This window comes from Leptidea sinapis, chromosome 17, assembly GCF_905404315.1.
Source record: "Leptidea sinapis chromosome 17, ilLepSina1.1, whole genome shotgun sequence".
NCBI lineage: Eukaryota > Metazoa > Arthropoda > Insecta > Lepidoptera > Pieridae > Leptidea > Leptidea sinapis.
Window position 1 is genome coordinate 14,216,592 of NC_066281.1, and position 9,692 is coordinate 14,226,283.

A 9,692-nucleotide genomic window follows, 5' to 3' on the forward strand; every position below is an offset into this window, starting at 1 on the left:
GTTTGTTTTGAGACGCCAGCTTTGAAAGGCATATAGATTATAGCACTAGACTATACTGTCGTGGAATTCTTACAGATATTTTATAAAGTAAGTCAGACGCATCTAAGCCTTCATTGAGAAGTCTATGTAAAAAATATAGGTCTAATAGTTTTCTACGGTCTGACAGAGTCAATAAGTTATAGTGTCGGAGTCTGGAATAGTAGCTAGAATTTATACCTATTACATAACTTATCGCCAAAACTTACATAGTGCAGAAAGCGCTTTTGGATTCGTTTAATTCTCATAGAATGTGTACTATAGTGAGGATTTCAGGCAACTGAAGCACACTCAAGAATACTCCTGGTAAGAGCATTAAACAACAATAAATTAGTGTTCGAATTCCGAAAGCCTTTGGAGCTACGCTTAATGAACCCAGTGATCTTTGATGCTTTCTTACATATGTTATCAATATGAGCAATACAGCTTAGTTTATGATCCATAACGATACCTAAGTCTCTAATATAATTTACATTTTGAACATAATGGCCATTTATACTATATACGAATTGAATCGGATGAACTTTTCTATGAAACGAAATACGATAGCATTTATTATGATTCACTACCATTTTATTAGCAATACACCAGCGACTTAAACAATTTAGATCATCCTGCAACAAGCAGGAGTCCTTTACAGAGTTGATCGCACTAAACGCTTTCAGGTCATCGGCATAAAGCAAAATTTCTGAGTTGACAAAGCAGTTTACAATGTCATTGATAAATATGTTAAAAAGCACCGGACCAAGAATGGATCCCTGGGGCACTCCAGAGCGCGCCGTGTAAGAAATAGAAGATTGGAAACCACCCAAAACTACTGTCATATGTCTGTCTCTTAGGTAAGAGGCAAACCAGTTAACAATATTTCCGACGAAACCGTAATACTTTAGCTTGTCAATAAGAATGTTATGGTCGACTATGTCGAACGCCTTGTAGAAAATTATTTTTCGAGGGAAACGATGGCTGGTCCATGCGTCATGCTCGTTAACGAACGCTGCTTTCGGTAGTCGGTCCTATATTCGGGAACTTTTATTTTTGAAGTGTAAACTTCGTTAGCGGCCATGAGCACTTTTCTTGGGATGGGTATAAAATGTTAAACTCGTGTCAGGACAACAAAACACAACACGTGACATGATCGAAAATCCGTAAGACGTAGTAGACTGCTGGCGCGGCGTAGGAGAGGAAGTGATATCCCCCTATCTCGCGCATCCATGGATGGTGACTGCTGATAGCTCGACCATGTGTATACTTGTAAAATTCGTATAAATAAAGTTTTAATGGAAATTGAACAAAGTGTATCTATTAATGAAAAAAGCGACGAAGAAATACTGAAAGAAAATGAGTGAGTAGGTAAGTACTTTATAAAGATATACATAATATATACCTACACATTATAGATGTAATTATATTTTCATAAAATCACAATAAGCCCATCTAGTTGAAATTATGGATGAAAGTTGATTTTTCCGAGAGATAGACTTTTTAATGTAAAATAAATTGTAATAGTTCTGAAGTGTTAAATTTTTATGTCATATAATTGTAATTTTTGTGTACGATAGCGCAATAAATGAATATTGTATTTAACCACATAAATGCTAGAACTTTTATATACTGATAAATAAAGCAATTCGTACGAAATTATTGCCTAACATTCCAAAATATTCAAAGATGCACAACGTTAATGTTCATGTTTTGTGCAACTCGTTATTTTTTTATTGATAGTAAACCATTTCATGTTATTAGTATATATTATTCCTCGCATAATACCTTTACTTATTTACAGTGTTTAATTTTCTTTCAACTTACACCACTAGGAAAGTTAAAACGTTTGAGTAATTCTAGAACATGGCTTATACAGTATGTAAAATAAAATGAAAAATGCTGTAAGCCGTAAATATAGATTTAAAATAGTGGCAATGAGTTTCATGTTACTTCTTCTCATTCGAGCTTAACAGTTTTCTGAAATGGTGGTACAAATAATTTTTCTTTTTGTTAAGCCAGGATTTTACAAAAATCATGAGTCTCGAGTCGGGACCATTGGTAATAATTCTCACTCTTCTCTCACTCTCGTCTCTTCTACTACCTCTAGTTCTGTGGCCTACCGTTACATCTTTTCATACTTCTATAGACTCAGAACTATTTGTAAAGTTAATATTAGCATTAACATTATTATTTATAATTATTATTATTATACACACGCACTCACACGGTCTCTCCCTTCGATTCAACCGCTTGCGCCCATTTATGGGTGAGATATGCAAGAAGATCACCAGCTGAGCGAACCTGACGGAAACCGTACTAGCAGTACCTAGATCAACACCAGCTGATCAGCTGGTGCCCCTCTAGGTATCCCAAGAGCTGGCGGTTGATGATCGACTCTATTACTTTGGAGAAAATGGAGATAATGGCAATGGGGCGGTAGTTGGACGGATCTGAGCGTACACCTTTTTTAGGGATCGGGTGCACTAAAGCCGCCTTCCATAATTTCGGGACTACGCCTGATGAGTAGGAGAGCCGGAAAAGACGGGTAAGGACCGGCACCAGTTCCGGAGCACATGTCCGCAGCACTATCGGGCGAATGCCATCGGGCCCGCTCGATTTGAGAATGTCCAAGGTGAGAAGCGCCTTAAGCACGGCGCCATTTCGGATTTTTACCTCCGGCATGTATGACTCGCACCGCATACAACGAAGAGAGGCTCGAATCATCGACGATCAAGTCATCTTCGATCGGCTTGATTCTCTAGCATTGCGTAGAGATGTGAGTTCTCTCTGCATCTTCTACCGTATTTACCACGGGGAGTGCTCAGAGGAGCTGTTCGGGTTGATTCCAGCGGCCGAATTCCACCACCGGACATTACGCGCAAAGTACCATCCGCATCACGTAGACGTCTGGCATTCCACAACCGCGCGTTTTGTTCGAAATTTCTTGCCTCGCACAGCCACTTTGTGGATTCAACTACCGGCAGCGGTCTTCCCGAATAGATACGACTTAGGGACCTTCAAGAAAAAAGCATACTCCCACCTTGAAGGCCGGCAACGCATTTCTTGACACACCTGTTGTTGCGGATGTCCATGGGCGGTTGCCTCACCACTTCCCATCCCGTGAGCCGCTTGCCCGTTTGCCCCCTCTCATATAAAAAAAAAACACACACACAAACACACTCACGCCTGTTTCCGGTCGGGTAGGCAGAGCCAACAGAACGCCACTTGCTTCTATCATTACAAACCTCACGCACTTCTATTACATTACCTACTCTTTTCATACCTACTCACCGGTGGCTTTTTTCTTTTGTCTTACGAGGTCCCCCGCGACCGACTTGCCCCCTCACACTTGCCTTATATATTCGATAAATCACTCATTCGCTCCACGTGTCTAAATCATTTCAGCATTCCATTCTCAGTCCTTGTCACAACATATTTCAGACCACAGCTCGTATCACCGCATTCGGAATTCTATCAATTAGTCTCCAGTACCAGTACCTCCTGTACCAGTAGGAGGCTCCTTTGCACCGGATGTCGGCTAGATAATGGCTACTATAACGGCGCCTATGCCGTGAAGCAGTTATGTGTAAGAATTATTGTGTTTCGGTCTGAAGGGCGCCGTAGCTAGTGAAATTACCGGCCAAATGAGACTTAAAATCTTATATCTCAAAGTAAAGAGCGCAATTGTAGTGCCACTCAGAGTTTTTGGGTTTTAAAAAAAATCCTGAGCAGCACTGCAATGTAATCGGCAGGGCGTTTAATTACCACCTTATTATCATAAAAAAGTCTCAATGTCTCTTCTGCTGAGCTGAATTCTGCTTTTATGTTTCATCTGCCATACATATTATCATTATTAAAAATAAATACTACTCAACAGGTACGCATAAAATATATATTTTAAATTTACGTTAGTGAAGAAGTTAAAAATGAAAGTATACATCAATAAAAAAAACATCGATTTATTGAGAAAAATACTAAATATGCCTTTTCTTATAACTCTTTCATTTTTATAACACGATCTATAATTATTTACATGTGGCACTTGTATAAGTTATTCTAGTAGGCTCACTCATTTTATGAGCAAACGGTTATTTTCTTGACATTTATAAGTTCACGATATATGATTGCTTTTTGCTTAAACGCTTCAAAGTTCAAACAGATCTCTTCAATATTCTAAGTAATAATATCTCCACCTGCAATGAGATTATTATTTGATTTCATGATATTAAGTAATACTTCATCAGGGTGGTCAGTACCATGTCAGTACATATATAGGCCTGTGCCGCGCTTCGTGTGGAGACTGGAGAACCTTTCGCAATTTTTTTGGCACTTGGCTTCAGCTAAAAACATCTACCAACGTATTTCAAGCCTCATCATCATCAGCCGGAAAACGTCCACTGCTGGACAAAGGCCTCCCCCAAAGATTTCCACGACGATCGGTCCTGCGCTGCCCTCATCTAACGTATTCCAGCTGTCTTGACCACATCGTCGGTCCATCTTGTAGGGGGCCTACCAATACTGCGTCTTCCGGTACGTGGTCACCATTCGAGGACTTTGCTGCCCTAACGGCCATCTGTGCGTCGAACTATGCACCCTGCCCACTGCCACTTCAGTTTCGCAATCATTTGAACTATGTCGGTAACTTTGGTTTTCCTACGGATCTCCTCATTTCTGATTCGATCTCGCAGGGAAACTCCCAGCATAGTCCTCTCCTTTGCCCTCTGAGCGACCATGAGCTTTCTCATTAGGCCCATAGTTAGCGACCACGTCTTTACTGGCAACACACTGGTTGAAAACTTTCGTCTTCAGACAATGTGGTATTAGGAACGAGAAGAGGAGCTTCCCGAACGCTGCCCATCCGAGTTGGATTCTACGATTGACCTCTTTCGCGATATTGGACCTGCCCAACTGGATTGTTTGTCCGAGGTAGACGTACTCGTCGACAATTTCGAGAGTACACTTCCCAATTGTTATGGGAGTAAGTGCGACATGGACATTTGACATGATCTTCGTCTTGTCCATTTTGAGACCTACTCCTTGGGAAGCTGTATTGAGGCCATCGAGCATATGGCTTAAGTCTTCCATGGTCTCTGCCATGATTACGATATCGTCTGCGAATAGGTAATCAATGGAGAGACTGAAGCGCCCCCCAGGTCTCGATCAGTTCAATGGCTTTCTCATAGTCCACGAATGCCAAGCATAGTGGCTGGTTACAGTCTTCTGTCTTCTGTATAACCTGCCACAGCGTATGTATGTGGTCTATGGTGCTAAAGCCTTTTCGGAATCCGGCTTGTTCGGGAGGCTGGAAGTCGTCAAGCCTGCGCACGGGACGATGCTCAGAAGTTATATGGGCCTATAGTTCTTCAAAAGTATTTAATCACGTTTTATTTCAAGCCTGCCATATGCTTATACAAAATTTTATATCAATTGGACGAGTAGTTCGAAGATAAAATACACTGCCACCAGCGCCACTTATCTGACACAAATGTAAATATGTTCGACGAAATTGTCATGTCGCCTTTTATATGTGTGCAAACAATGATATTCTATACTTATAGACAATGCACGTCGCATAAAAACAAAGCCAAAATATGGAACATGACACAAATTACACCATAATAAGCTTTAACTGCAGCTATGCCTATACATCGCTGCATTTGCTCCAGTTGTTTAAATTATTCTTGGTCAATAAGCAGCAATGTAAAACATTATTCAATTAGGTTCAATTCGGACAGTGGCAGTTGACACACGACTAAGGAGAAAAGTGTGCTTACATTGTCTTTAAACAACATTTAAACTTTTGCCGTTCCGCTATCAGACTTCGAATGGTATGTCCATATGTATAGAACGTGATTAGACATAGACATATTTTATTTCACATCATCATCACACAATTTAATTTACAAAGTATTATTATACACCTTAAAGTAAAACATAACAATATCGCTTAAAGTAAAATAATATTTGTGAACATAATTATATAATTTACAATAGAATAAAGAATGATGCGAAAATGTACACCGCTCAGCGTATGCTGTAACAAATGCTACAGCGCTGGTTTTCAGCGTAGCCCATTACGAGACAAACTCGCGCTGTGGTTTAGAAACGTTTGAAAATTTTTAAATACTTACAGCATAACACATACTTACTTAAAACTGAAAACCTACCCAAATACCTTATACGTAGAAAAACCAACATTAAAGAATAAAGAAAGACAAAAATTACCAATATAAAAGATACAAAATATGCAAAACTTGATAACAAAATATGGTACACAACAAAAAATACAAACGCTGCGATTACAATATAAAATTAAAATAAAATAAAGCCAGTTCAGAAAATATACATATTATATATATATTCACTTTACCTAAGATAAGTGGGGACTATTTTTCCACCTATTTGTAAATCTTTTTGATAGTATACTAAATGGTTTTTGTATTTTAATTTAAAACTATATATGGAGCAACTATTCCTAACTGGTGGTGGTATATTGTTCCAACACTTAGTGGCAGCGTAACGGAAACTACCACGAAAGGCAGAAGTGCGGTGAGGAGGAATAGTAATTGTGTGCAAAGTTTCATTTCAATTGAGCTAAATGTTGTCGAGTTTTAGGTGAACATACCCATATTCACATACACACATTATCTGTTATTTATGTAGATGTATGCCCACTTATAGGCTAAGAAACTCGACAATTGTAAATGGAAATACTTTATAATGCAAATAGAAAAAATATTGTATTCTGTATTATTAACCTTGCACAGACGAAGTGTTCACCTGTGTCGTGTACTCTGAAGTACACTCCGTTGGTTCCATGACGCGCTAACAAGATCTAAATTAGTTTATAGACGTATCTGTCCACAAACTCCTCGGCATGCTCTAGCTGCCGGCTCCTGTAGGTCTCGTTCTCCCTCGCGTGCTTCAGCACCGGGCCGCTCCTGTCCTCGTCGTTGTACTTCACAAACGTGTCGGGGTTATCGAACGTCTCCTCGGCCACGTGCTCCTCCATCAACACAAAGGGATGTATCGCCAGCGTCTCCATCATGGCGAACCTCCTCGCCTTCTCGCACCAGTTGAACAGATCCCAGCGACCGTAGTTGTAGTCCTTCAGCTTGCCTTTCGTGACGTCATCCAGACAATGCGTGAACACAGTGTAGTAGTGATTAAGTACCTCCATCTCGTGGGCCAGCCGGAACTTCCTCGATGTGGTCAAATACAGAAATATCATAATGTCAAATGCTGGAGGGCCGTATCGCACGCACTGGAAGTCTAGCATCACGGCGTCAGTCGGGTGCGTTCCATCGTATCTAAACATGATATTATTGGTCCACAGATCTCTGTGTATGAGAACGTTCAAACTGTCCTCCCTCTGTCGTAAATCATTGCAGGTGTCGATAAACAGCTCAATCATAATTTTTTCCACACTTCTATCAAGCTGCTTTGTGGAAAACTCTTTGAGGAAATTATAGGTTAGTTTTGCTGCTGCACGTAGCCAGGGAGAATCCATAAACGACTTGTCCATTAGCTCCTCCCTGTGTTCATCGTAGAAGCTGTGGGGATGCTGCAGATCACAGTTCCTGTTGGCTTCATAGCAAGCGAAGGCCGCGTGGAACTTGGCCATGGAGGTCACAACTGCTCGCACGTGCTGCAAGTCCAGGCATTCCAGTTTCGCAACATTCCGATAACCTTCGTAAGAAAGATCTGGCATTACAACTAAGGTCTCGTTGAATCTGAGTGCTTTTGGACACCAGGGATTCTGATCTGAAATTTAAAATCATAAACATATATCAGAAAGACATTGTCCACAGTATAACCCTTATAGATAACTTAAGCTATTTGACAATATGATAAATAATAACTTGTTTACTGCCATCTGCTTAGATTATGGTTTCATTTCTAATCGGGCGACTGAGCAAAAGTGGATTTAGCAGACTTGAAGCCTTAATATCCCTAGTACAGTCTGCTCCAAATGCAACGGGCGACCAAGGAGGAATTAAAAGGATTATTCCCAAGATAATTGTCATGAAGCTCTGTGAGTATAAAGGAACCACGACTGCCATGCGAGCCCCTTAGGAACCGGCACCGATAGGAAAATGGAGTGTGCGGGGTATTACTAGAAAATAAAACTCGACATGTTAGGGAGAGAGATAACCCAAAGTGATTTAAATATCTGCGAACACACTGGAGAGAATAATGGTCATTGTTGTACAGGGTTTCTACTCATAATTGGAAACCATTATTGCAAAAATACCCAACAGAAAGGTACTTTTAATAATGGTCGACTTCAATCCCAAAGTTAGAGCTAACTTCCGTCAGTTCACAAATTACGTACTTCGGATACGAAGCGAATGTGGGGAACGCCTAATGTAATACAGGGACAAAATAAACTTATTTCAACATCATCCACGGAGACAATTAAACCTGGATCTTATCATATCAGGGGTGCATACCGCAATAAGATCGGCTACATCCTGATTCGGTCAAGCTGGCGAACCTCCAGTCCTCCCTGCGACTGTGGGTCGGATCACGAAATAATGATATAGTAAAGTTTTGGGCTTCTTTTAAGTTCTTTAAAATCATAATCAATTTGTGACATGAATGAATGGATAAAATTAATCGTTTTTTGTATTTTAAATTAAATTTCATTAAATAAAAGTGAATTTGGTAAAAAATAGCAGTGATTAACATTGACAATAGGCGTGAAGTAGGTACGGTACCTATAACCGCATTTCTTCCTTACATGCAAGTGGCAATGAGAGTGCTGGAAGTTTAAGGTAATAACTATTTTCCATACTATGTTGATTGTTTCATATTTCATGTGTTATTTGGCCTTATATTACCTCAAATGATTTATATTTGTTTATTATTCACATTAATTGCTAGTTATTAAGAAAACTATTGAATCTTAAATAGCATTTTGAACACTACCAGCGGTTTGTACCTGCTTATATTGGAATTAATTGGCAACAATCTATAGGCACAATCAAGTTTATTCATTTAGACAATATTTATTATGAAATATCTTACCATTGTAAACTCCGAGCTTGTCAAACAGATCGTACATCAACGCTTCTCGTTGAAAGAAATTGCTTTCCATTACCAGCTTGGCTTTAGGGATGTTGATAAGTGGTAGAAATTTAGCGAACAGGTGTATTATACGTATTGTGTTATCCTTCCTTAGATGGAGATCCAGTTTGAAGTGGTCACCGAGGAAGCCGGACAGACCCTGTGCCGCGGGACGAACATCGCACCTCTCGACCTCCCAGTTGTCGAAGCCTGCATCCCGCGCTATACCTTTTAATTGGCTGCTCAGAATACGCTCCACATTTGCACACTTCTCCTTAACAGCTTCCATTATAGAAAATGTTAAATATTTGTGGAGAACACTTATATAGGTAGCAAATATAAGGTTTCATTGTTGGTATAATATCTGTTGGTTGTTTGTGTTCAGACAGTGTGCTTGTTGACACTGCTGTGTAAGATAACGTGCATTCTCGTGACTATTTACGAAGAGATATCGATAGAGAGGTACTATTTAGACTTAACGTTAAATGTGTGTTTCCGGAGCCGGAGCTGGCTAACTAAAGCAAGCTCTGTAAGTCATTGTAAGGTTTTAGTCCTGCCAAGGTTCCTTTCATAAGTCAAAATAGTAAAAAAAATATTAACTCACC

The 9,692-nt window shown here is 39.8% G+C and overlaps 1 protein-coding gene across 1 annotated transcript; it reads right to left on the reverse strand.

The window, feature by feature from the left end:
* Positions 1–3,959: 3,959 nt before the first annotated feature.
* LOC126968954 (uncharacterized) lies at positions 3,960–9,387 on the reverse strand. The gene is made up of 2 exons (XM_050814199.1): positions 9,049–9,387; positions 3,960–7,782 (listed from the first exon to the last, which is right to left on the reverse strand). Exons 1-2 carry the CDS (start codon positions 9,374–9,376, stop codon positions 6,854–6,856), a joined length of 1,257 nt encoding a protein of 418 aa, XP_050670156.1. The 5' UTR covers positions 9,377–9,387; the 3' UTR covers positions 3,960–6,853.
* Between the last annotated feature and the right edge of the window lie 305 nt (positions 9,388–9,692).